At 52.3% G+C, this 24,133-nt stretch overlaps 11 protein-coding genes across 11 annotated transcripts; 4 read left to right on the forward strand and 7 right to left on the reverse strand.

The window, feature by feature from the left end:
* Positions 1 to 198: 198 nt before the first annotated feature.
* On the forward strand, positions 199 to 1,315 carry BU24DRAFT_446999 (PEBP-like protein). Its single transcript, XM_033530798.1, has one exon. It carries the CDS (start codon positions 425 to 427, stop codon positions 992 to 994), a length of 570 nt encoding a protein of 189 aa, XP_033390490.1. The 5' UTR covers positions 199 to 424; the 3' UTR covers positions 995 to 1,315.
* On the reverse strand, positions 708 to 2,404 carry BU24DRAFT_363223 (ubiquitin carboxyl-terminal hydrolase). The gene is made up of 2 exons (XM_033524204.1): positions 1,948 to 2,404; positions 708 to 1,882 (listed from the first exon to the last, which is right to left on the reverse strand). The coding sequence occupies exons 1-2, from the start codon at positions 2,021 to 2,023 to the stop codon at positions 1,188 to 1,190; spliced, it is 771 nt and encodes a 256-aa protein (XP_033390491.1). The 5' UTR covers positions 2,024 to 2,404; the 3' UTR covers positions 708 to 1,187.
* A 206-nt stretch (positions 2,405 to 2,610) lies between these two features.
* Positions 2,611 to 3,589, forward strand: BU24DRAFT_488428 (uncharacterized protein; the record flags this gene model as incomplete). Its single annotated transcript, XM_033533547.1, has 3 exons — positions 2,611 to 2,963; positions 3,075 to 3,431; positions 3,484 to 3,589. The coding sequence occupies exons 1-3, from the start codon at positions 2,854 to 2,856 to the stop codon at positions 3,587 to 3,589; spliced, it is 573 nt and encodes a 190-aa protein (XP_033390492.1). The 5' UTR covers positions 2,611 to 2,853.
* Positions 3,590 to 3,980: 391 nt separating this feature from the next.
* Positions 3,981 to 5,423, reverse strand: BU24DRAFT_338463 (aquaporin-like protein; the record flags this gene model as incomplete). Its single annotated transcript, XM_033523133.1, has 4 exons — positions 3,981 to 4,389; positions 4,438 to 4,699; positions 4,747 to 5,047; positions 5,109 to 5,423. 4 exons carry the CDS (start codon positions 5,421 to 5,423, stop codon positions 3,981 to 3,983), a joined length of 1,287 nt encoding a protein of 428 aa, XP_033390493.1.
* Positions 5,424 to 6,569: 1,146 nt separating this feature from the next.
* Positions 6,570 to 9,452, forward strand: BU24DRAFT_363230 (uncharacterized protein). Its single transcript, XM_033524205.1, has 2 exons — positions 6,570 to 8,752; positions 8,804 to 9,452. The coding sequence occupies exons 1-2, from the start codon at positions 6,933 to 6,935 to the stop codon at positions 9,255 to 9,257; spliced, it is 2,274 nt and encodes a 757-aa protein (XP_033390494.1). The 5' UTR covers positions 6,570 to 6,932; the 3' UTR covers positions 9,258 to 9,452.
* Positions 9,453 to 9,586: 134 nt separating this feature from the next.
* Positions 9,587 to 10,616, reverse strand: BU24DRAFT_384656 (uncharacterized protein; the record flags this gene model as incomplete). Its single annotated transcript, XM_033524850.1, has 4 exons — positions 10,416 to 10,616; positions 10,271 to 10,345; positions 10,157 to 10,201; positions 9,587 to 10,066 (listed from the first exon to the last, which is right to left on the reverse strand). Exons 1-4 carry the CDS (start codon positions 10,530 to 10,532, stop codon positions 9,587 to 9,589), a joined length of 717 nt encoding a protein of 238 aa, XP_033390495.1. The 5' UTR covers positions 10,533 to 10,616.
* Positions 10,617 to 13,448: 2,832 nt separating this feature from the next.
* On the reverse strand, positions 13,449 to 15,596 carry BU24DRAFT_384659 (DNA primase, large subunit). The gene is made up of 3 exons (XM_033524851.1): positions 15,234 to 15,596; positions 14,645 to 15,177; positions 13,449 to 14,590 (listed from the first exon to the last, which is right to left on the reverse strand). Exons 1-3 carry the CDS (start codon positions 15,421 to 15,423, stop codon positions 13,799 to 13,801), a joined length of 1,515 nt encoding a protein of 504 aa, XP_033390496.1. The 5' UTR covers positions 15,424 to 15,596; the 3' UTR covers positions 13,449 to 13,798.
* A 195-nt stretch (positions 15,597 to 15,791) lies between these two features.
* BU24DRAFT_417812 (2-phosphoglycolate phosphatase) lies at positions 15,792 to 17,345 on the reverse strand. Its single transcript, XM_033526814.1, has 5 exons — positions 17,175 to 17,345; positions 17,086 to 17,107; positions 16,869 to 16,937; positions 16,712 to 16,803; positions 15,792 to 16,637 (listed from the first exon to the last, which is right to left on the reverse strand). The coding sequence occupies exons 1-5, from the start codon at positions 17,235 to 17,237 to the stop codon at positions 15,975 to 15,977; spliced, it is 909 nt and encodes a 302-aa protein (XP_033390497.1). The 5' UTR covers positions 17,238 to 17,345; the 3' UTR covers positions 15,792 to 15,974.
* Positions 17,346 to 17,589: 244 nt separating this feature from the next.
* BU24DRAFT_417813 (peptidase M18, aminopeptidase I) lies at positions 17,590 to 19,594 on the reverse strand. Its single transcript, XM_033526815.1, has 3 exons — positions 19,338 to 19,594; positions 19,199 to 19,260; positions 17,590 to 19,114 (listed from the first exon to the last, which is right to left on the reverse strand). Exons 1-3 carry the CDS (start codon positions 19,402 to 19,404, stop codon positions 17,732 to 17,734), a joined length of 1,512 nt encoding a protein of 503 aa, XP_033390498.1. The 5' UTR covers positions 19,405 to 19,594; the 3' UTR covers positions 17,590 to 17,731.
* A 1,336-nt stretch (positions 19,595 to 20,930) lies between these two features.
* On the reverse strand, positions 20,931 to 21,637 carry BU24DRAFT_38996 (uncharacterized protein). Its single transcript, XM_033525065.1, has 2 exons — positions 21,441 to 21,637; positions 20,931 to 21,348 (listed from the first exon to the last, which is right to left on the reverse strand). Exons 1-2 carry the CDS (start codon positions 21,538 to 21,540, stop codon positions 21,104 to 21,106), a joined length of 345 nt encoding a protein of 114 aa, XP_033390499.1. The 5' UTR covers positions 21,541 to 21,637; the 3' UTR covers positions 20,931 to 21,103.
* Positions 21,502 to 23,961, forward strand: BU24DRAFT_38964 (WD40 repeat-like protein). Its single transcript, XM_033525049.1, has 4 exons — positions 21,502 to 22,021; positions 22,085 to 22,212; positions 22,287 to 22,861; positions 22,912 to 23,961. The coding sequence occupies exons 1-4, from the start codon at positions 21,735 to 21,737 to the stop codon at positions 23,761 to 23,763; spliced, it is 1,842 nt and encodes a 613-aa protein (XP_033390500.1). The 5' UTR covers positions 21,502 to 21,734; the 3' UTR covers positions 23,764 to 23,961.
* The last annotated feature ends 172 nt before the right edge of the window (positions 23,962 to 24,133 follow it).

A 24,133-nucleotide genomic window follows, 5' to 3' on the forward strand; every position in this document is an offset into this window, starting at 1 on the left:
CTTCGAAGTCTCGTGAGTTGATTTGACACGCTCAACGAAATCTTTTTGTGCGAAAGAATTGTAGCATCTTCTACTGACGTTGAACGTTTGTTGTTGTCGTTCTTATACATAAAGCTACTCATCCGGCGCCACAAGGGTCTCACAGCGGCTTTCGAATGGAAATATGCAGGGTTCATGCACGCCGTAAGACGATCGACCGTTTAATATCGCAGGATGCCCGAACTGCATCTTCAAACTCCGAGATCTGACGTAGACAGCAAGCAAACAGAATAAACATTAACCTACCTATAGACTTCAAATTTCACGAAACATTGAACCTTCTAGCTAGCACAAAAAGACCTTCCATCAATCAATCGCTATACCCAAGTACACCACAAAAGTATTCAATCCACAACTCACCACCACGACCAACCCAACGCCCCCAATGTCCTCCCTCCAACGCGTCTACGACGACTGCACCCGCACCCGCACCTCCCCCCTCCGCATCCACCACCCCCAACATCCCCCCATCACCTCGCCCGGAACCCTCGCCCCCAGACCCTCCGTCACGCAACCCCCCACCTTCTCCCTCTCCTCGTCCCTCGTCACCCCAGGGAAGAAATACCTCGTCGTCGCCGCCGACCCGGACGCGCCCTCCCCGCTATTCTCCACGCTGCTCAGCCCCATGCTGCATCTCATCCACGCGGGCCTCGAGCCGCACGGCGAGGCTGATGAGGACGGGTGGGTTGAGCTGAAGGCGACGGAGGAGGAGGAGGCTGCGGCGGTGGGGTGGTTGGCGCCGAATCCACCGGTTTTCTCGACGAAGCATCGGTATGTTTTTATGGTGTATGAGCACCCGGAGGGTCTAGGGAGTGGAGACGTGAGGGGGGTGTTGGGGTTGGAAGAGGAGGGAGAGGTGGGCAGGTGGGCGAGGGTGAGGTGGGATTTGGATGGTTGTGAGCGGAAGCTGGGGTTGGGAGAGGTGCTGGGGGGGAATTATTACTGTGTTGAGTGAAGGGAAGAGGATGGATGGGAGGAGATTTTGTAAAAAGTGTGGGTGGTGTCTATGGTTTCGTTAGTCGTAGAAGGGTTGATTTTGATTCTGGAGATCTGGTATCAAGACTCTATGCTGGCAGCAAAACGACCAACCTACTCCCTACTCTTTCCTTTCAATGCAGATTTGAAATCTATATGGCCGTGATAGACACCTACCACTTCTGAGCCAAAGCGATGCAGCTGAATCTCAAATCCCGTCCCCCAGCATCGCTATCCACCTTCATGATCCTCTTAATCCCCAACTCCAGCGCCCTGGGACTCAGCACATCCTCATCATCTCCCAGACTCCCCCTATCAATCGGCCCCTTCCTCGAGCCCTCAAGCTCCCACAGCCTGCCACGCTCTTTGATATAAGTAACGAAATGCTGCCCGCGATGCTCGGCCTCAGTTTCCGCCAGCGTGTCGCCGACCTGTTCTACCGACTTATGCGCCTTCTCGAACGGCACGCTGTCGTACAGCATCTGCGCCCGCTCCTCCATGTGCAGCGGAATCGCAGCCTCGCGGATGGCCGCAAGGTCCGAGCCAGGCGTGATGAAGTCGACGGCGGGGCCGTTGATCGCACTATGCAGCATACCGATCGAGCCGCATGCGTTACCTATTGTCTGTTTGAACCAGACCACGGGTTCGTCTGGGCCTACACCGGAGTAATCGCTCATCGTTGCGTCCTCCTTCTCGCGGTCCTGCGCCCAGGCCGGGGTGAGGGGAATGATGACGAGGAGGGCGAGGACAGGACGCGGGATGATGGCCAGGAGGTCCGGGTCGTCGAGAGAGTAGACGTCGTAGAATTCCAGGTCAGAGGATAGGCCGAGTTTGGTGGCGAGGCGGTTCATTACTTCGGGGTTGTTTTCTGGGGGGAGTTGTTAGTGAGTTGGTGAAACTGGAGGGTTTGGATGGGGGGGTTGATTGACGGACCGAGCATTATCCATTTCTTCTTGCCATCTGAGGTGACTGCTTGGGCGTCTGGTTGATGCTGTTCGGATGAACTCATGATGTGGGTTGTTGATGTTGACAGAAGGCTGTGAGAAGTTGAGATGTGCGACGGGCGATGAGAAGAATCTGGAGTCACAATTTGGGGTTTCTGTCTGACCAAGTCGAGAAGTGATGAGGCAACAATCAGAAGACTTTGAAGTATTGTATTGGATTTGTTTGATGATTATGATTGAGTTACTTTAAAGTAATGGTTGTTGTCCTAGTGAGGCAACAAGAACCCCGCAGTCCTCATAGGCAACCACGCCCTATAAGCCGTTGTCGTACACCCCTCCCTACGTCAACGCCTGTTGAACATCTTCGAACAGTTCGTTAGTTACCAGGTACCCCATATTATATGCCTGTAACCTGGACCCTGAATATCCACAGTCACAAACGTCCCAAACCGTCTCCACAAACAAGCAATGCCTAACCAAAACTCCACTGGCGCCGTGCCGTACGTATCCGAGCGCAAAGCTCGGTGCTCTATCCGACCGATAACACATCCCGAATCGGCAGCGTCTTGTAATACTCTAATTCCTGTCCACGTTGCGGGGTAACTAGATAGAAATAAGAAAAGATTCTGTCCTGTTGGAAGACTTTCCCACTGAGACGTTTGACATTATAAACACATTCTATTTCTTGTGCGCTAACGCTGACGGCATTCGTCTGATCTGTGAGTTTTCCACTGCGCCTCTGTAATTCAACATCCATTCTAACTCAATGCAGTAAACACCCCATCTCATCGCCTTCTATCATCATCATCATTGTTGGAACGGGAAGACTGAAAGACATAATTAAAGAGAAGAAAGAAAAAAGAACCCTTCCAATATCAACAAAACCACCACTACCATGGGAGGAACATACGACACCCCCTCCGTAGACGTCGACTTCGCCAAACACCCCACGGCCCAGAAGCTCCTGCAACGATGTCAAGACTTCTTCTCCGAGGTCGAGAACTTGTAAAACCCTCCTCCCTCCCCCATTTCCCTTTCCCCTTTTTACGCCCCATCAATCAAGTGAGAAGGAGAATTATCAACCAATCGAACCCATCCCCGCTGACTATGACCCAGAACCCCAGGGAAACCCCTAGAAACCTACCTCAACGCCAACTACGGCCCGGGAACCCCCATCTACGACGACCTGTGCGCGCTGACGCGCCAGGGCGTCGAGGAGGGCTGGGCCGCCAACATCGAGGTCGACGGCCGGCACTACCGGCGGTCCAAGGTCGCGGTGCCGAAGGAGGAGACGAGGTTCTTTAGCATCACGACGGTGTACATGGAAAGTGATGAGGTGTTTAAGGGTCAGTATCATAAGCATCCGTATGGCGAGATCAATTGCGTGGTGCAGATTGATGAGACGGCCGAGTTGATGGGCATGTCTGGGTGGCAGGGCGCCGGGTGGACGAGTCCTGGGGCGGGGACGCATCAGTGAGTGGTCGGATTCTGGAGAAGTTTTGCCCTACTGACAATGTACTTCCAGCTACCCTCAAGTCAGAGGTGGGGCACTTGTCGCCCTGTTTTTCTTGCCAGCAGGGAGGATTAGCTACGCAGCTCAACCCGAAGATCCACAGCCTGTATCTATCTGAAACTATCTTTCTTGCATCTAATTTTACGAAATACTGTGACCCAGGTGACTCAAGCGATACGTATGATGATTGACAATGCTCAGCTTCGGAGACTCTTCTATACGCGCAGGCATTAGGCACAGGTAGGTAAGGGATAATGTATGTGCAGTGTGATCGCATTCAGCATAACATGAAGGGGTCGGCAGAAAACTTGGAAGAACTAGGAAAATAGGGGTTTGTAATTGATTCCGACTCCCAATAACATCTACTACCAACACGCCACCTACAGAGCATGACTTTTCGCCACTACTTACGGACAGAAGCAGGCCCGGATAACGAAATGTGGGAACCAAAAGAAGATGTAATAACAGGCCCCCCCTCGCGGCCTCGACTCTGCAGGCGGCCCGTCCCGTCAGCGGGATCGACTTCTTTCAAGAGAGTGAGACCGGGAGCGAATGTCGTATCGCCCACTTGCACTTGAACTCCTAGACTCTAGACTTGGTCCGCTGCGGTAACTGCTGTCAGAGGTTTCACTACGTGCACGAGATGGTCTGATTGTGCTGCGGCGATGCTGAGCTCTTGGGCGATCGTTGGGATGGTCCAATGCAGATTCCGAACTAGAGGCGGAACGGTTGCCATCCAAACCATGTCTGTATACCCGAGGAGGTCTCGTAGGCTGAGAATGGGCAGAGCTTGCCGACGTGGTTGTGTAATGCGAAGAACTCAGAAAATGTGGCTGAGTAAAAGGCTTGTTGATGGGATGAATAGGAGGAAGGAAATCGGAGTCGTCAGTCCCATCCGTAGTACGTCGTGCTAAACCACTGTCAATTCCCAGATTAATCGAAGCCTAAACTCAGAGGAGAACTAACGTACTAGATTGCCTGGCTTCGGCGTTGTCTCCCACTGGAGTCTCAGGGCGTTGGTACCGGAGCTCTTGACCATCACCGTCAGCACCAGGGTTGGCAGTCTCGTACTCGAGTGCTTTGATGAGGCGGTAGAAAACGACTGCGAGAACTGCGCCGACCAGAGGTCCCACCCAGTAGATCCAGTGGTAACTATCGAAGGTTCCTAGAATGACATCCGGCCCGAGTGAACGAGCAGGGTTTAGTGAACCGCCAGTGAAGTAAACCCCTAGAAGAGTGAGCGGTGGCAAAGTACGGTTCGAGAGAAATGCTTACCAGCCAATTCTGCAATGAAGAGAGAGAGGCCAATTCCTACCGGGGCTAGGAACGTTGCTTTGTGCTTCTCGGCCGCGAGCATGAAAATGCAAAAGATAAGCTCGAAGGTCAGGAATACTTCGATGAACAAGCCACGAATTGTCGATGTGCCCTCGCTGAGCGTGGTCCGGACAGTCAGATCGCCAGGGAAGAGTGTTGATACGATTCCCGCGGCAGAAATGCCTGCAAGGAGTTGAGCAACGATGAGAAGTGCTGCTTTTACCCAACCCTGAGCTCCAACAAGCGCAAGTGCAACGCTCACCTGTATGATATTGAATTAGTACATCGATGATGACTTCGAATAATTTTGAAGGGCAGCGTACCGCAGGATTGAACAAGCCTCCACTGATTCGGAAAAAGATCCACACGTTCACAGCCAGCGAGAAGCCGAATGCGAGCGAGATATATAGTAACGTGGCTACGCTGGGCGGAGACCCTGCTTCTCCCGGAGGTGTGTTCGCAACCTGAGTACCAGCAAAAGCGAAGAAGAGGAACAGGAACGTTCCAACAAACTCGCCGAGCATCGAGATGATGATGTGACGGACTCTGTTCGGCAGCCATCCGACGCCTGGTAGTCGTTTCTCCCCTTGGTGTTTAGGGTCTGTGGTGTAGGCAGGCTTCATGCCGGGTAGAACCATGAAGCTCCGTGCAGGATTGTTGACATTGTTCATCCTCGCGAAGACGTAGTTGGCAGGTAGAAGTATACGGTGGGAGTTGATCGAACGACTTTGTTCTTAGACGAGCAAGATTTGAGAGGTTCGTCGAAAGATAAGGAAATGAGAATGTAGGACAAAAGTTCGTAGGACGTTAGGTATATGAATAGATAAACAATGAAGATTGAGGGAGAAAAGAACCAAAGGAGAGGACGGGCGTAGCGATAGATATATGGGCTCAGTACAGCGATCAAGTGGAAGGCACTGATGGCAATCGTGGGTAACGACGGTCATGAACACCCCCTTCCGCTGCAACATCAAATGGAGGTTCTGATGCAGTTGCGATGTGATAGACTTCGACGGGAATTTCTGATAGAAATGTAGATGGTCTACTAATCTCGGAAGTGGTAGGAATATATTCAGCGCATTCAAATGGGACAGAAGTGTACTTAACGCATCTCGAGGAATAGCAAGACAGAAATCACTCCCGAACAAAGACTATAACTTCAGTTTCTCCTACAGTATGGCCAATCTGCACCCATGCTGTTTTTGTTCTGAGAGCCGTACGTGCGCGCGTAGGTACCTTACCTCTGGGTGTGAATATCTGGATCACGTGACGGAGAGTCGACCATATTCCAGTCAGATCATAACAAAGAATACGAGTATAGGAAGAAGTCCTAAACGGATGAATCGAACGACAATCACGGACCATCTCAGGATGATACTATGAACCAGAAATTACATGGGAAGACAGCATGTACTTCCTGTTTCTCTGATTCCGCGAAGAGATAATGGTAAGACTTTGGTTCAGAAAAGAACGAGGTCCAAATCAGTGGTGGCATTTTACGCAAGGATATGATCCAAAGAAAATACTGTACAGCAAGGAAACTTCAGAGAAAAAAAGCTCTACCAACCTTGTCGGCATAGATGGATCTGAACAGGGTGAAAGTTTCCAAAATTAATGCATCACCTCCTACCTAATCGTTATGTGACGAAGTTGGTTGATAGGGAAGACTTAGTTTGGGCGGGCCAGCGGGGCGGACTCTCCTATCGAAGCGACTAATCCCAATCCGGATAATCACATCACATCACCGCATCACGATTCACCACTACAGGCACCATCATCATCATCAACACCACGCGCTCCCGCCCTTCACCACGACCACAACCACCTGGACTTTTCCCGTGAAGCTTGTTTCGGAATTCTTTTACGCCCTCCTGCATGTCCTACACTTCGCATCCATCCTTCCCTCGCCCATGTTCTGTTCCAGCCCGTCACCGGCGAAACAGCGACCGCTTCTGAGCCATTTGCACCCCTCCACTGTTACATCGCCCCCAAGTGACATTAAAGTGCCGCCAGTGATTTCTCTTCGCTCCAGCGACCAGTTTCTCGACCCTCGCGTGTACTCGAATGTTTGAACGAGCTTGAGTCTCCAGCATACTTGCTGCTCTCAGACTGCGAATAGTTCCGCTCTCATCTCGTCATTTTTCAGAATGCGCCCGATACGACTGTTTCTAACGCTTACCATAAGCTTTTTGACTCTCACACTGTTGCTATACACCAGTCTCAGTCCACAATACCCAGACGAACGCTACCATGCTCCTGCAGCCGCTTCGAATTCGAAGAAGCAGAGTAGGCTGAAGGCCCTCTTCTCCTTCACATCGCCTGCGTCGCTCTTCCCACCTTCTGCCATTATAAGCCTCACAGATGATAACTCGACATTCTTTCTCTCGCGCCCCGCCGCTTTTGGCCCTTTTCTCCCTTCGAAGGGGTTGAGCGGACCGCTTTGGATTGGGAGCGGCTTTGGCGACGAAGCCCTATCCCGCGGAGAACTGGGATGTAGCGACGTTCCCGGCTGGGAGGAGCGTGCGAGTGCAGCGAGACTCAACGTCGAAACCCTGTCTAGAAGTAGACCATCCTCGAACACCGAAGACCACAAGGACAATGATAGTGCACCGGTCAGGCGGGCACTAAGAGAGCATGCAGATATCCAGTCAATCCAAGAGAGCGCTGAGATTACTGGCAAGATTGTACTCCTAAAACGAGGTGGCTGCGGTTTTCTGGACAAGGTAAAATGGGCTCAGAGCCGAGGAGGCGTCGCCGTGGTTGTCGGAGATGATGTCCGTGGTGGACCTTTAATTCGAATGTACGCACATGGGGACAGCTCCAATATTACCATCCCCGCACTCTTCATAACGCACACTACGGCTCACCTGCTCTCGTCCCTGGTCCCTCCCTCTGGCTTTCTACGTTCACTTTCTGCCAGCAGCGCTACCCAGGTACAGCCTGCCAAGGATTCGAAATTGCCTGGAACTGCGCAAGAAAAACCTTTCGATACACAACCGCGTCGTAACAAAGGTGGAGCACGCTCCGGCAGCGCTGAGAAAGAGACAGACCAAACTGCCGACCTTGACAAGAAGGAGAAGTGGGCCTCTACCAGTTGGTTCGGCTCAGCTATGCGCTCTCTCAACCCTTGGAGCACGAGACGTGTGGAACGAAGCACAGTCAGTAAGGACTCAGCGTGGGTACCCGTTGAAGATTTTGATGTCGACACTGCTCCAGACTATGAAGGTGCCAAGTCTGCCACGCCATCTTCCGTGAGTCCTATACAAATAACAGACGATTACACCACTGGTGACCAGGACTGGCCTGATCTCGACCTCATACCTCAGAGAACATCTAGTGGCTTCATCCCACAAAGAAGCGGGCAAGTCCAGGGCGCTCGACCTGTTGAAGAGGTACCCGAAGCTCAACCAGATAGCCAGGAACCAGAAGACCCAGCACATCACGAGGGTCTCTGGGTTACTTTGACGCCAGCCAACGTTTCTTCCAGTCCGATATTTGATACTCTTCTTGTTCTGGTCGTGAGTCCCTTAGTCACGTTAACGGTTGTGTACGCCCTCCTACTACTAAGATCGCGGATACGCCGCCGACGCTGGAGGGCACCGAAGTCTGTGGTGGAACGTCTACCTGTTCGAACATATCACACCATTAGCGACACCCCTTCGCCATCCGCAAGTCCTGCGACGACCTCTCCAACAACACCTCTGTTGCAACGAACAGCCTCGCGGCCTAGCACTGCTGGTTCAAGAGCTCAGTCTCGTGCCGCGACCGAATCGCCTGCGTCATCATCTTCTGTCAATCAGAGCGAGGCGGTACCGGAGGAGGAGAAACGCGAAAGTGGCCTAGCTGAATGGCGTCGTCGCTATGTTGGCCGTCAAAGAGAGTGTGTTGTATGTTTAGAGGACTACGTGGACGGTGTCAGCCAAGTGATGAGCTTGCCGTGTGGCCATGAATTTCACGTAGAGTGCATGTGAGTACTCAATGTATATCCTATCATAGGATGTTAGCTGACCATTATTAGTACTCCTTGGCTTGTGACCCGCCGTCGAACATGCCCGATTTGTAAGGGCGATGTCGTCCGCTCGCTATCACAATCGTTCCGTGACCGAGCTCGTTTCCCATCCTTGCCGACGCGATCATCTCGACCTTTCCACGATGATCCTGGCTCTTTGCAAGCACAGGTTGCCGAGACTCACAACGACTCACCGTCCGCATCCCGGCCTGTGCCAATATCGTCTTCAGATCTCTACGACGACCCCGACGTAGAGGCAAATTGGGATGACGGTCCCGAAGTCGACGATGGTAGAGGCAGAGCTGGATCCAACAGTCCAGGCACAGGTTTTGATCTCAGTGGCTCTTTTCGCGAACTGAGTTCCACCGTGCAGACTACCATCTGGAGAGGCTTCGACGCCATTCGGTCTGCCACTGGTACTCAGAGACGGCAGAGTCATGACGACGTTGACCGAGATCGCTGAATGTAAATAATCATTCAGTTCATCTCGCATGGTTTTGGAGTTGGCGGGGGCATGGGAGGTTTTCTATGCCCAGGAATTAAGCATTTTGATGGGCAGCATTGGGGCAAACGGCGCTACGTAGAGATATCCACTGATGAAACGTAACTTAATTCATTTTATTTTCACGAGGACGCACTTGAGGCGGTCCGGGACCACTTGAACTCAATCTCCTTGAAATTCTCGGTACTGACCTTTTGCATTTTTTTTTTTAACTCCTCACCATTCAACTCCCCTTTTTTGCATGAAAAACGTCCTCCTCCCCAGAATGAAAAAAAAAAAGACTTCAACCCCTACTCCTCCTGCACCTTCTCCTCCCACATACACAATCCCCCGCAGTCCGCCCCTCCCCTCTTCGGATCACAATCATCCCTCGGATCATCCACGCAAACCTGCCCCTTCGTCCCACACGCAAACCCCGCAAATCCACCACACATCCTATCCTTCACACAGACCCCCAACCCATCACACTCGGGCCCACAGCCCGGCTTGTACGGATTCTTGATGCACGTCCACCCCTCCTCACACGTCCTGTAGTTCCCGCGTCCGCCGCCACACACCGGGTTCGCGCCAGTCGGCTGGGGCTTTGGCGTCGGCTTGGTGGAGTCGACGACGGCGAGGGCGGCGAGCGTGACGAACGAGGGTTGGGAAAGTGGAGGGCATTCTTGAAGCGTGGGGGCTTCGCCGCCGCATTTGGCGAAGCAGGCGGACTTGATGGAGTTCATGCAGTAGCAGGATTGCGGCCAGACCATGGGGCAGGCTTTGTTTTCACACTGGCAGGCTCCGGTGGGGGTTGGGGGCGTGGGTGTGGGGAGAGGGAGCGTTGGGGATGGGAGGGTGGGTGGTTGGACTGGGGCGGTGACGGGGGGTGGGATTGGGGAGTTAGTTGGAGGGGAGATGGGACACGGCTGGAGATTGAATCAGTATGCTGTTGAATGGAGGTATAATGGAGATGTGAAGGGGTGAGGTTGACGTACGAGGTAGAGGGGTTGGTAGTCTGGACACATTTCCTTGCACAATCTCTCACGAGTGTTCTTGCATCTGCAGAGAGTCTGGATATGGAGCATATCAGCAAGCAGTTCACGACGAGCAGTCGAAGGTGAATTGAATTTAGAAACTTACAGCAGCGTCCGTAGCAGGGCACTTGACCAACGGACATTGAGACTCGCACTTTGGCTTCGTCTGCGCAGAAACGAGCGCAAGTCCACCGAGAAACGATAGCAATACGAAGGACCGCATCTTCAATTCGTCTTTCTTCTTTCCGGGGGAGAGTGTGAGTGTGTATGTATGTAGGTATAAGTGCAACAAGAAAGTCAAATCTCCTTCCAACAACCTTTGCTTCTGTCAGGGGAGGGAAAGAACCAGTCGACACTTTATGTTCCGTCACTCATCGCCGTTGCATCGCGAGACATCGCTTTATATACACCAGTCACGCCAGCCCACACACATTCTTTACATCTCCTCAGAAAAATAGAGCCCGAATCCCAGACAACCCAACGTAACGCCAAGATACTTTAAAGTAGGTACAAATTATCTTGAATCACGTACCACCACCATAGCACCCCTACCTCTCTCGTATGTAGTACGTACCTACGATTTCCCTACATTCTGGGCCGTCGAAGAACCAATCCCTGCCCCACGCATGTGCCGAGGCGAGAGGGAAGAGGTGCGTGATGGGGAGATCATCGCTTGGCTGGAATCTTTTAAGTGCTACTGTTCTTGGAAGAGATTTCCCGGGTGGAGAGTTAGGTTCGTTGTGGGGAAGGGATGAATGGAAGGGAGGGAGGGAGACAAGGGGGAGGCTTTGAGGGCACGCACGAGGGAGAGCTGGGGTTGGAGAAAGGGTTATCTGATTTATGTTTCTAGCTGGGAGCTTAAAGGTTCCTTTCAATATTGGAACAGCGGAGTCTCTCTGGTCTCAAGTTCAATGTTTGATCTGCTATGTTCACGCTCAACCAGACGTTCCCAAAAACTGTCCTTCGTCATCGGCACACCTATCCAGACGAAATTGAAATTGGATCAAACCACCCTGGAATCAAGAAAACACGACCCGGAACTCTGCCGAAAGTCTCCAAGCCAGGCACAATTACATCCACCCAAAAATAGCACATACAAGCTTTCCCTTCCCCCAACGGTTCGTCCTTCCCACAATTACGCGAGGAATGGCGGCAGGCGGGGCAAGGTGCCAGGGGAAACAAGCATCAATCTCGTATCGAGCAAATCATTGTCCAACCCTTGGAGGACGCGGGGACCCTTGGTTTGGGAGGAAACTGTCTTGTGCCTGGATGAGAGGTGGCTAGGGGATATAAAGTTCCGCCAGGATGACTGACGTTGAACAATTTATTCATCCAGGGTGCACATGATTCGTTCACATGGTCAAATCCAGGCTTGAAGATACTTGAAGTATGGAGAAATTTAGCGTTGGTGGACATGGTATTATATGCCCCATCTGGTTTGAATTTCCCAATGACTGACCCCATTTAGTCTTATTCATAAAATTCTTGAAAATTATACGATATCACATCGTACCGCACAAACACGAAGAAATCAAAATCAATCATCTCGGTCCCTCGTTCCCTCGTCCTCAACGCCACTCTGTCCTCGCATTCGTTCGTATCTCACTGTGTGGTTAAAGTACCCAGCCCAGCCATGACGGCAAACCGGGTAATACTACATTGCGTGGTAAAAGCCAACTGCAGCCCATCTAAACCTAACAATCTAAAAACTAATAAATTCCCCGTGTTCAATTTCCTTCCAGAAATGCACAAGTCTTCGCCTTTTTCTTGTGTAATGGGGTTCTAGAAGGACGTCGTCATCTAGTCTTGGAAGCAAGACTTGGGAGGCTGAGGTTTTGGTCAGAGTACTTTATCGAGGCTTGATGGACTACGCAATGAGTGAAGTGTGTGACCACGAGATCGTGGTGATGCGGTAAGACAAGACGAGTCAGTTCACCAGCAATCTAAATTCCCACAATGCGGTCCAATCTTTTACAACAGTGAACTAAAGTCCACTCTATCGTACAAAACTTATGTCCCGGAATGTAGCAACTCCCCTCCTGGTCCCATGGCCAAATAACATTCCCCTCCCAACCACGTTTGGAACTCTAATTGTCTTTACCTTCTGCTTCCCGCCTCGTGCATGGTCAGTCTTCATTCCTCGGCTGCTAATCTTATCCATCCCTCGAGGGGACTAATTGACTGACATTGCATCTCCCGCCACGCGCTGCCACCCCCCAGAACCGGGGAGGAGAAGATCATCCCTTCTCGGATAGGCGTGTCTGAGTGTTCGGCAGATAACTGATGTCTAAATCAATTTCTTTCTGATTTTCTTTTTCTCTTTGAAGAGTACTTGTCACACCCTTCCAAGATATGGTATGGTGAAGAACGATGCTATGGTGAAGTACGTAGTGCACGATCGTGTATACAGCCTCAACGGTCAGAAGTCAAATAGCTTTCACACAACACCACGAAACATCCGTTCATTCTCTACCTTTCAACTTCCTCTGAACCCCCATAAATTGCCCTGGTTGCGTGTCGTCCATCTCTCCGATCGACGCCCCGGTTCCAATCCCCTGCCTTCTCTATACTCGGATATAAGTCTTTTCACAAGTTATACCTACCCCATAGGAGCACAACACCCTAGCCTCCCTCTCCCCCATTCAGCATTGTTCTGTATGAACCCGTCTACTCTTGTCTACCGGGAATAACCCCCTGCTATGTCGTTGGATATCAGAACCATGCTCGATTGACATACCCGCCGGCAACGCACGCTCGCACGTACACTACGCATGGGTGTATACACAGTACGCCTGTGGAGCGTTTTAATTGTTTATTTCGTATTTTTGTTTTACCACGGTGGATAAGGTAGGACTTTTGCGTTTTTATCATTGACTGCTTTCGTTGTAGTGGAGACATGCTCGAAGGGGTTGTGAGCAAGGGGATACGCTATGAAGGCCGAAAGGGCGAGGAAAAGGAATTGGAAAAGAGACGAGCGAACAATGACCGAGGGCACTGAAGAAGTCCGTGTCGAGTATGAGGAAGGGTCACGTTTGGGTTGGAACATTGGGGAGGTGGGTTGGATTTGTGGGTTCATATCAAGAACTGTAGGTGTAGTAGGAATCAACTGTACTAGCTATTCAATAGAATAGAACAATATACCAGCGAAATAGGAATGTCAAAGTTAAAAGTTGAAGGGTCCGACTTGAGTATATTTCCCAACGACGAAGAAAGCCCCTGGATTAACTACTCTTTGTAAGAAAAGGTGAACACGTCCCCATACAAGACCTCAACCAGACATGATCGTGAGAAACGCCAAAAAGAAAAACCAACCAACCAACCCCACGAAATGCTGCTGGGGACTTCCTGAAATCCAAGATGCCGTGCGTGCACGCTGCTATTCCACTTCACATGTACCCAACCCTATACCAACTCCGTGGATGAAATGAGCAAAAGAAACAATGATAAAAGAAGTGACCCCTGAGAAATGTATTCGTCGTCTTTTGCTCATTACTCCTCCATCTTATCCCCACCCCCAACCAAACCCGCATTCCCATCTCCCAGATGCTTCAACAGCCACCCACGCTTAAAATACGTATTCGGATGCACAATCGTATCCAAGTCCGCCGCACTCCACGACCCATCGTCCTTGACCTTCTTGATCTCCTTCTTGTGAGCCCAGTCGAACACGCGGTTACACGCTACGTGGTACCTCTGCTTCCCGACGTCCTCCCTAACCGTCTTGAGCAAATCGCGGTCATTGACGCCCGTGTTCTGCAGCATCGCGAGCAGATTGTCTGGCGCGAAGGTTCTGTAAGGACACCCGTGGCTCTGTCCGGGCCCGGGGAGCGGCTCGGTGAGGATTTTCTGGCAGGAGTAGGGGGTGTAGCCTCGGCCGCGACGATTGGCGTCGCCGCCGACGTCGCCGTAGACGTGGCGGATGTTGTATTTGTATTCTTTGGTAAACTTCTCGTCCGTGATGAGTTTGAAGGAGCGGCGCCAGAAGAGGAGGCACTCTTCGAGGCTGAGGCCGATGCCTTTGAGGAAGAGGGAGTATTGAAGGCGGCCGTAGTGCTTGAGGTGGGAGTCCCGGCGGAGGGCTTGGTGGAGGTTCTGCATGCAGAGGGGGAAGTGTTGGGAGAGTGTGTCGATGGATGCGGCGGTTGGGGCGGAGAGGCCGTCGATGTTGGCGTCGGAGGATGAGTATGCGGCGTCTGGGGTTGCGAATGATTGTGAGAGGTGGGCGAGTATGGGAGCGAGGCGGTCGTCTTCATCGAGTCGTGGGAGCGCGCGAGCAGTCAACTATCGTAAAGTCAGCAAAGATCCATACACATAAACAGCACCAAAACCACATACCTCAAGCGCATCATCCAACCTCCGCGTGAACTCCGCAACCACCAAACTCATCTGCTCCCTCTGCGGCACGAACGCCATCCCCCTCTTCAACAACACCCTCCTCTGCTCCACCAGCTCCGGCACCCTCTCCCAATCAACCTTAAACCACTCCTGCACCTCCCCCTTCCTCGCCCCGCTCGCAGCCGCCATCTCCTCCTTAAACTCCCTCTTTTCCTCCTCCGTTACCTCCTCCCAATCCAGCTTCAATCCCTCCACAAATCTCTTCCTCTCATCCAAATCGTCATTCCTGAATCTCAACCTAAACAGCATTGTCTCCAGCCTCGCAAACCGCCGCCGAAGGTCCTCGGTCGACGAGAACGCGAGACGCAGTATGAAGTGCGAGTAATGATCTTTCCTCCGCTCGTCCTGCAGGTTCTGGCTCCGCGACGAGTTGGAGCGGAGCGGGAGGTATTTCGCCAGGATGCCCGTCATGTGTTCGGCCGTCTCTTCCGGGTTGCGGTTGCGGAAACTGCATGCTTCGAGTTCGGAGAGGACTGTGACAATCCCATGTTAGCATTGCGTTCTTCTTCCCGTCTTGTGGAAAACGAACCTTTGAGCCGGTCGATCGCCCACGTCTCGAATTCATCGAGGGTGATCTCTGCGGTGGGAGGGATCCCGTAGTAATTGAGCCGGTGCTCGTAGGTCTGCTGCTGGAACTCGGCCTTTGCGAATTGGCGCTTCTTGTAGTCGATGTTGGCTCGCCGTTTGGGGTCGACTCGTGAGTAGTCGTGGCGGATCATTTTGTCGGTGGAGGATCGGTTCGTGGGGATTGGGTATATGCTACGGCTCCTGATACTCGTGGTGGAATTATTTGATGTATGCGTGTTTACACCTCTGTAGACCGCAACGATAATTTGCTTGTTGTCTGTTGCGGGACGTTACGTTTTGCGAGCAGACGGGCGACGGACTCGGTTTCGCGCGTAAAGTGGTAGTGGGACGCGAAGACGCGTCTGGCGCTGGGGCCACGCGACGACGCGCTCGGGTGTGTGTGCACGTTTCTTGATGATGGGACTACCCCTCGCTCTGTTTCACGGCTTTTGTCATTGGCTGATGGGTTGTTACATGATTCAGGTACACGGTTGGAGTGTTAATTGGTCAATTGGTTTGCTTTAGTTATGTGCTCTGTCTGAAGAGACGTTGTGAAATAGTTGGTGCTGGGGTTCTGGTAACTGGGTGATGGTCTATTCGCTCATGTATCTATTTCATGCCATGCCATGCCTGTCTGTACAACGAGTCTAGTGGTCTCTAGATCTAACCGCCTGGCTGTATCATCTATACGTTCCTCATCCCTTCAAACCAGCAGATCCCCCAAAGCATCAACATACGCCATGGGCACCGTCTTCGCGCCCTCGGCCAAAAACTCCTCCTTCTTATTCACGCCCGTCAGCACCGCCAGCGTACCGCCCAACTTCCCATCGATGCCAAACTGAATATCCGTGTTCAATCGATCACCCACCATGCACGTCCTACTCCTATCAAACTTGAACTTCCCCTCCACCGCATCCATCATCGCCTGACTCGGCTTGCCCAGCGACAACGGCTCCCTCCCCACCGCCTTCACCAGCCCCGCGCCAGACGATCCCGCACCGGGGAACAGCGACCCCGCCATCGGGAGCGTGCTGTCGATGTTCGTGGCGAGGAAGATGGCACCCCGCTGCACGTACTGCAGCGCCGTCGCCATCTTCAGGTAGTTCATGTGGAAGTCGAGTCCGCTCAGCACGACGCCGACGTCGGGGTCCAGCGCGGAACCGTCGCCCAGCTTCACGAAGTCCTCCGGCTCGATGTCGCGTCGGAAAGCGGGGTCTGTGCCGCCGATGTGAGGCACGCCTTCTGCGTCGAGTTCTTGCTCGACGCCCGATTCGCCGAGCACGAAGACTTTGTTCTTCGGGGAGGGGAGCTGCAGGATGCGTTTGATGTAGACGGCGGCGCTGTATGAGGATCCGAATACCTCGTCCTATCCTCCTATCAGCCACCACCCATCCCTTCACCAAACTACCCAACCACCAGGGGGGAAGGGGAGTAACGTACAACTTCAGCAGGTATACCCAACTTATCAAACTTCTTTTTGTAGTCCGCGCGCGACTTTGTGCTGTTGTTCGTCACGAAAACCAATTGTTTCCCTGTCCATCCCCCAATCGTCAGTCCTTTTCTCCAACACCACAGGAAGAGAAAGGGGAATCCTTACCTCTCGCCTTCAACATCTTAATCGTCTCCGGTACGTTCGGAAACAAGTGATCGCCCGACCATAGCACGCCTATCCTTCCCCACTCTCGAATCAGCAATCTTATCCCTTCTCAATCCCTCCGCTCTCCCCCTCCGTCTCATATCTCCCCATGCTTCGGCATCGCAACGAATGAATACTTCTGGGAAGGAAGCGCTGGCGCGCGCGGCAGTGTACTGACCATCACAATCGAACAAGAAGACCTAACCACCCCCATCCTACATTAGCAATGCGAATGCGACGCATTGGGGGGATTAGGAGCAGACTTACATCGAAGCGATCTATGAACTCCTCAATGGCGGCTTTGTCGCCGCTTAGGTACTGTGGTGCCATCTTTCGTATCCCTTCTACACTCAACTGTACTTCTATGAACAGGAGGAGTCGTTGTCGTGGTGGTGGTGGTGGTGGGGGGAAAATGCGGTTGTCGGGATTGGTGTCGGGGTTTGAAAAAGATAAATATGATGAGAGAGGGGGGGGTTAGGATGCGGGACTTAACTAAGGGTCCAGATGGTGGGGTGCTTGGCGGGAATAGGATGATGGTTCCTGGGGCGGCGGTTTTGGAGGTCGGGGTGAAGGCCGATGTGGGGGTGAGTTGTCCGTCCATCACTTACTTGCGCAAATCAGGTAGTTAGATACATATGCATCACTTGGGGATAACTTCAGGAGAGGATTTGGCAAGACATCATCAGTATCGTGGTTCTCATTTCTCGACTAAGCTAGCTAGCTATTGTATGAAAATATACAAGTAGATTTTTACCAGGGTCGATCGGGAGTATAATTGTGTAGGTACCTAATAAATATGCACATTACAATTTCGCCGGTTCGAGTCAATCGACGACGATCTTCTTCTCCAGCTCCTCGAAATTCTCGTAGAAGCTCTCGAAGAGGTTGACGGCGTGCTCGACGTCGTGGGCGCCGCCCGTCTCGCGGATGCTGTGCATGCTGAGCTGGGGGTTTCCGAGATCGAGGGTGCGTGCGCCCAGGGCCGCTGAGAGCATTGGTCCGATGGTGCTACCACAGGACGAATCGTTGCGGACTACGAAGAGCTGGAGGGGGACGCCCTCTTTGGATGATGAGGTGCTTGATGAGGCTTTCTTCGCGCGGCGGGCTGCCTCTTGAAGGAGGATTATACCGGGGGAGTTGGTGGCGTAGCGGGCGTTGGCGTTGATCTTGATGACGGTTCCCTTGTTCATTTCGGGCCTGTGTTGGGACTCGTATTTGGCTGGGTAGTTGGGGTGCACCGAGTGTGCCATGTCGGCGGAGACTAGGAAGGATGTCGAAAGCGTCTGCTCGTATGCGGTAGCTAGGTCGTCGAGCTTGTCATACGACTTGTCAGAATTCGACTCGGAAGCCGGCAGGACGGAGAGTCGACGGAGCACAGCGGGCAATAGGTTGGAATCGGCTCCCTGGGCCGTTCTGCTGCCAATCTCTTCGTGATCGAAGCAAGCAACCAGACGGATGGTAGAGTCGTTCTCGAGCGCCGATGCCGAGGAGAGACTCTTGATCAAACCCTCCACACTGCAGTACGTCATCATCAGGTTATCCAGGCGCGGAGAGAAGATGAGCTCGTTATTCAATCCACCAATGACCGACTTTTGCGTATCGTAGAGGACCAGTTCGAAATCGACGATGTCGGCAGGCTCGACACCTGCTTCCTGAGCTACAATCTCGACAAGATAAGGGTGGTGCCTCTGAGTAGGCGTAGCTAGGGGCTCGAAAGCGCCATTCTTCACCTCCTCTTCCTTGGTTTCCTCCGTCTTTCCTTGCCTGTTGAGCTCGGCGGCGGCCAAGCCTGCAATCGGGAACAGCTGGGTCTCCTTGTTGAACGAGAAATTCTCTTGACGATCAAGATGAATGGCCAATGTTGGTATGCGCAAGATAGGTCTCTCCACCTTGACCAGGCGCTGCTCGATGTTGTCATTCTTAGCCTTGACCATGACGCGACCAGCGACACTGAGATCTCGGTCGAACCAAGTGTGCCAGATTCCACCTCCATATGTCTCGACGGCAACTTGCAAGAATCCGTCACCCTGGCGCTTGGATACGGGCTTGATGCGGAGGCATGGCGAGTCTGTGTGGGCGCCGATCATGCTGATCGGGTTTCCGGCCTTCCATTTCTTGCCGATGGCGAACGCGACTATGGAGGAACCGTTTCGTGTGAGGTAGTATTTTCCTCCGGGCTGGAGGGAAGATGCCCACGAGTCACGTTCCTATAGAGAGTATGTATGAGCATGTTGTGTTTACAATATGTAGCACAGACGGTATGCGGCGGACGGGATATGACGAATACGAACTTTGATGTATTTGAAGCCGGCATTCTCTAATCGTTCTTTGGCGGACTTGACGGCATGGAAGGCTATGGACATATAATTTAGTCAAGAATTCCTAGTGTATGTACACGTATGTAGAAGGAGACAAGACTACGGAACTTACGAGTGGGGGAAGCATTGACAAAGGACAGAAAGTCCTCTGCGCTCTCAAGTGAAGGCTTTACCGACATTGTGCGTAGAGACGATGACAGGGTGAGAGAAACGCCGCCAGAAGTGAAGTGGTTCGAAGTGGATCTTAAATGTAGAAGTGAAGCTCGAATGGGCGGGGCGGTGAGCATGGGAGTGGATGTGAATGTCTGGGAGTGAGGGGAATGCGGTCACAGATATGTAGAAGGTGTAGACCATACGAGCTGTCTGTGGTGGTTGCAGGAGGGAACATTTGATTGGATGAGATGGATTTGGCGGGGCGGTCATCTCCAGCGGTTGGCAGCGGAGGAAGGCCAACCCTGTCAAGTCGCGATATATGTACGGAGTACTGTACGAGTTGAAAGCCTTGTCTTGTGCCCATCTGTAGAGAGGTGAGAAGGGCGAGTTTATATTATCCTACAGTAGATTTGATTAATCGAAAGTGATCGCCTCACTCGTGAACATCATTGTCTCACTTGAGCCTCGGCATTGTCGAGGTAGATAACAAGTTACGCCTACCACTGAATTGCAGCAGAGATGAAGAGCAGCATTCTCGGAGTTACGATAGGTACAAGTACCTATAACTAAGTCACTGCTGCTTGTACGAAATCCAAACTCTCTCTGTATATATACATGTATCAAGTATCTAGGTACTATTTAGACTTTTGAATATTCTTGCAGTACCATGGGTAAGTACGACGACACTTATCTTGGGCCTGCGTGTACTCATCCGGGTTGTCCAAGTAGATTTGCCTTCCGATGGCACTGTAACAGTATGCAGTAAGCATCTTACTTACTCTTCAGCCTCATCTCTATTTACCCAGTTGATATGCTGTCGATCATATCGTGTTGCATCACCGTTTACACGAGGCCAATTTTCTAGCCAGAATTTCGAATGCTACATATGGTGATGCAGGGGAAGGGCATTCACCGATGAACCACGCCGGTCAAACATATGTCCGTTCATCAATCCTACCCAAGATCCTTTCTACTTTCGCCACTTTACATATGCATATGATCAGTTGACGAACAGCTCCAACTTTGCCTTTCTCTTCTCTTGTCTTGACCAGGTGCGATCTACTCCGTACACAACCTTGGTATGGGAAGGGCACCTGCAACGAGGTACCGACCCTACTGATGGGAAGCCAATGAGAGGCGTTTTGAGGAGCTATTCGAATGCGGCAGCGACGAGGGGCTGAAACAGTTGCGGCGCTACGATTGGCTGACAGCGACCGTTGTCGCGTTGGGGGGAAAGAGGTCAAGACTGGAGTGGACCTGGACTGGGGTGAGAAGGAGCAGAGGAGGAAGGAGCCATTGGCTGGAGGTTGCAGGTGGAAGGAACGTCCGGTCTCCTTCGAAAAATCAAAACAACACGCATTGGGGGACGCGATTCTCTGAGACTGTGAGCTATCATCGCATCAACCCAACCTATCCACATTATACAGTACAAACAGTAACAACAACACGATAATATCTAATAACAATAACCTCCTCCTCTTCTCTTCTCTTCTCTTCCCATCCCTTCCTCATCCCTCTCATCTCATTTCCTCTCATTTCATCGCTGTTGTGTCAAGGAAGGGCTCGCTCGAGCAAGCCACCCTCACAGCGTCTTTGTCCTTTCTTTCTCTCCCTCTCCTTACCTCTCCTTATCCAGTACATACTACGAGTACAAACTACATACAAAGTAAAGCTTTGTTGCTTCTATTCTCGTAGCAACCGTCACGTTTAGCGTGCGCGCGGAGCTCACATTTGGCCGCTCCCGTCCCGTCCCCTCCAAGGTCTTACTACAGTACGAGGGTAGAGGGCAGCCATCCCATCCCTATTGTGTCTCCCATCCCGTCCTAAGCCAACACCAAAACAACAAGCCCGCCCGGCAACCACCCACCTACACTGTACACACCGCATCATCCCTCCTCGCGCACTGTTTCCCTCCCTACATCGTTCCCCTCCGATACTTCTTGCGATGCGCCACGCCTGCCATTGACTCACTATCCCGACTTTCACAACCGTTGCGCGACACGGATTCCTTTATTCGCCAGAGGTAGAGACCGCGAACTGGCCAAAGGGGGGAACTCAGGACTTGGCTTCACTCTCACCGTCACCATCGTCAACATCATCATCACCACCACCACCACCACCACGACGGAGTACTCGATCACGCCATCGCCCTTCACCGCCATCAACACCACTGCCACCTTCACTTACTGGCTTCCATTCTTTCAACCGCTATATATAGTGATAGCACTGTCGCGCCGCCGCCCTGGCAACGATCTGCCTAACCCAAACACCCCACTCGCACTCTTCGATAGATAGACACGTCGCGACCCTACAGCCTGCTAACATTGGAATACTCTAGTTCACGCGACTCTGAGCCATGGCTGAGGAACCGGCGGCAACCGCCGTTCCAACGATGGAAAAGGCGGTTGAGGAAGCTGCAACTCCTCCGCTCATATCCCCTCCCGAATCCAAGACGCCACCTACAGCTTCACATAAGCGCAACCAACTCGACGTTGCGCTGGGTGCGCGTGATGGAAATTCCGAACCCGTGGATCCTACGGCTTTGTCCCGCGCCCTGGAACACTTCGAGCAGGCTGGAAAGGTTAGAGAGCGAACACCAACCGCCAGCCCAAGCAGAAAGCGCCAAAGGATCTATGGAGACAGGTAAGTTGAAGATTTGACATCCTATCGAAATCCACTACAGTCGTTCTAACCCCACTCCACCAGATTCATCCCGAACCGATCAGGACAGGATCTCCAAGCAAGTTTCTCCCTTCTTCATGAAGATGGATCGCCAGCAACCCCTTCACGATCAGCGCGCCGGTCAGCCTACAACGAGTTGAATTTCCAGAAAAGTAAGTCCATTTCTCAAGCGCTCACGCGGGGTACCTGCGTTTGCAATCTACTCAGAAGACTAACATGCGCGCAGCTGAGGAAGCAAACCGAACTTATTCTGCAGTTCTTAGGCAGGAGATGTTTGAATCAACTGTCCCACAAGCGCTGGCCCAGAACTTATCGCCATCCGACAGTGCCAATCTCCGGAATTCTGGACGTTCTCATACACCACCTGCGCGGACCACCGCCACTCTCCCCGCTCCCGAACTCACACCATCAACCCCTCACAAAAACCTCTTCTCGTATCAATCCTCACGTCACAATTCAGGGCAGCCTACCCCGTCAAGAACGCCGCAAAGCCGACATACCATCAATCTCAACACCCGGTCCGAAATCTATAGTCTCTCGCCTGTGAAGTATAGCAGCCAACGGATGTTGTTGAGTCCCCAAAAGACCCCGCGCGCCGTGGCCAAAGTCCCGTATAAGGTCCTCGACGCCCCCGATCTTGCAGACGATTTCTATCTTAACCTAGTGGACTGGGGCAGCCAAGGTACTCTAGGCGTCGGTTTGGGATCGTGCGTCTACATGTGGAACTCGAACTCGGGCCGTGTCACCAAGCTTTGTGAGCTGCAAGACGACACGGTCACGAGTGTGAACTGGATCCAAAGAGTGAGTCACCTTGCATATGACTGCGAGCAATGCTAATTTATACTTCCAAGGGATCGCATATTGCCATCGGCACCAATAGAGGGTTCGTGCAGATCTGGGATGCACAGACGCAGCGTCGGCTACGAACCATGACGGGCCATACTGGCCGAGTCGGAGCCCTTGCATGGAACGAACACATCCTCACTTCCGGGTCAAGGGATCGACTCATCTATCACCGAGACGTGCGACAGCCCGAGCAATGGCTGCAGAAACTAGTCGGCCATAAGCAGGAAGTCTGTGGCTTGAAGTGGAACAGTGCGGACGGTCAACTAGCCAGCGGCGGCAACGACAACAAGCTCATGGTCTGGGAGAAACTCAATTCTGAACCCACCTTCAAGTGGAGCGAACACCAGGCCGCCGTAAAAGCCATCGCCTGGAGTCCGCATCAACGTGGCCTTCTCGCTAGCGGTGGTGGAACGGCAGACCGAACAATCAAGTTCTGGAACACGATGATATCCCCAGATGGGCCTTCGGCTTCCTCGCTTGCCTTATCGGCAGCCTCTGCTTCTGTCTCGGGTGCAGGCAGTGTGCCGACATCTCCTACTACTCCGGCTAACTTGATCAACAGCCTGGACACAGGTAGCCAAGTGTGCAACCTTGCCTGGTCGCGGAATAGTAACGAGATAGTGTCGACGCATGGATACAGCCAAAACCAGATCATTGTCTGGAAATATCCCAGCATGCGTCAGGTCGTTTCTCTCACCGGCCACACCTATCGTGTTCTCTACCTAGCAATGAGCCCCGACGGCCAAGTCATTGTTACCGGTGCGGGAGACGAGACCTTGCGGTTCTGGCAGGCCTTTAAGAAAAAGGAAAAGTCCGGCAGTCTTGCCAACATGGATACCTGGGGCAGCATTCGGTAAATCACACTTCGAATGCACCCATGCGACTGGATACATCTGGACACAATCCGCCAACGCCAACCGAAGGGACGCAGTCGTCTCCTTGTATTATTATATCTATATGCTCGACCATCTCACGCCCCAAATAGTGCATTATGCGGAGTCTTTTGGACATCAGGGGTTACGACCACCACCATTGGGTTATTTCATATTTCCAGGCATGCTTTTATCATGGATCGGTGTTCATGGCGTCAAATCAGTTCTTGGAAGATCTGAGATACCAAATGCTTTTCTGCTTTTCTTTGGACATCAACTGCATCACGAGCATCTGCATAGTGGGGGACCGGGACTCAAGGCGTTTGATTTTCTTTTTCCAATGATCTAAATGATC

Source organism: Aaosphaeria arxii, assembly GCF_010015735.1.
Source record: "Aaosphaeria arxii CBS 175.79 unplaced genomic scaffold BU24scaffold_1, whole genome shotgun sequence".
In the NCBI taxonomy this organism is placed as follows: Eukaryota; Fungi; Ascomycota; class Dothideomycetes; order Pleosporales; genus Aaosphaeria; species Aaosphaeria arxii.

Excerpts from the sequence above, each read along its gene's own strand:
- BU24DRAFT_446999 (XM_033530798.1), top strand. The coding sequence starts at position 425 with ATGTCCTCCCTCCAACGCGTCTACGACGACTGCACCCGCACCCGCACC.
- BU24DRAFT_38964 (XM_033525049.1), top strand. The coding sequence starts at position 21,735 with ATGGCTGAGGAACCGGCGGCAACCGCCGTTCCAACGATGGAAAAGGCG. Across the intron at positions 22,213-22,286 it reads CGAGTTGAATTTCCAGAAAA|CTGAGGAAGCAAACCGAACT; the intron begins GTAAGTCCATTT and ends ACATGCGCGCAG. Across the intron at positions 22,862-22,911 it reads GTGTGAACTGGATCCAAAGA|GGATCGCATATTGCCATCGG; the intron begins GTGAGTCACCTT and ends TATACTTCCAAG.
- BU24DRAFT_38996 (XM_033525065.1), bottom strand. The coding sequence starts at position 21,540 with ATGGCGGTGAAGGGCGATGGCGTGATCGAGTACTCCGTCGTGGTGGTG. Across the intron at positions 21,349-21,440 it reads GACGGTGAGAGTGAAGCCAA|TGAGTCAATGGCAGGCGTGG; the intron begins GTCCTGAGTTCC and ends AAGTCGGGATAG.
- BU24DRAFT_417813 (XM_033526815.1), bottom strand. The coding sequence starts at position 19,404 with ATGTCGGTAAAGCCTTCACTTGAGAGCGCAGAGGACTTTCTGTCCTTT. Across the intron at positions 19,261-19,337 it reads TGTCAATGCTTCCCCCACTC|CCTTCCATGCCGTCAAGTCC; the intron begins GTAAGTTCCGTA and ends ATATGTCCATAG. Across the intron at positions 19,115-19,198 it reads CCGGCTTCAAATACATCAAA|GAACGTGACTCGTGGGCATC; the intron begins GTTCGTATTCGT and ends TACTCTCTATAG.
- BU24DRAFT_363223 (XM_033524204.1), bottom strand. The coding sequence starts at position 2,023 with ATGAGTTCATCCGAACAGCATCAACCAGACGCCCAAGCAGTCACCTCA. Across the intron at positions 1,883-1,947 it reads GAAGAAATGGATAATGCTCG|AAAACAACCCCGAAGTAATG; the intron begins GTCCGTCAATCA and ends AACTCCCCCCAG.
- BU24DRAFT_417812 (XM_033526814.1), bottom strand. The coding sequence starts at position 17,237 with ATGGCACCACAGTACCTAAGCGGCGACAAAGCCGCCATTGAGGAGTTC. Across the intron at positions 17,108-17,174 it reads AGTTCATAGATCGCTTCGAT|GTCTTCTTGTTCGATTGTGA; the intron begins GTAAGTCTGCTC and ends GGGGGTGGTTAG. Across the intron at positions 16,938-17,085 it reads CTTCTTGTTCGATTGTGATG|GCGTGCTATGGTCGGGCGAT; the intron begins GTCAGTACACTG and ends GGGGAAGGATAG.
- BU24DRAFT_384659 (XM_033524851.1), bottom strand. The coding sequence starts at position 15,423 with ATGATCCGCCACGACTACTCACGAGTCGACCCCAAACGGCGAGCCAAC. Across the intron at positions 15,178-15,233 it reads GGCGATCGACCGGCTCAAAG|TCCTCTCCGAACTCGAAGCA; the intron begins GTTCGTTTTCCA and ends GGATTGTCACAG. Across the intron at positions 14,591-14,644 it reads GGTTGGATGATGCGCTTGAG|TTGACTGCTCGCGCGCTCCC; the intron begins GTATGTGGTTTT and ends ACTTTACGATAG.
- BU24DRAFT_363230 (XM_033524205.1), top strand. The coding sequence starts at position 6,933 with ATGCGCCCGATACGACTGTTTCTAACGCTTACCATAAGCTTTTTGACT. Across the intron at positions 8,753-8,803 it reads GAATTTCACGTAGAGTGCAT|TACTCCTTGGCTTGTGACCC; the intron begins GTGAGTACTCAA and ends GACCATTATTAG.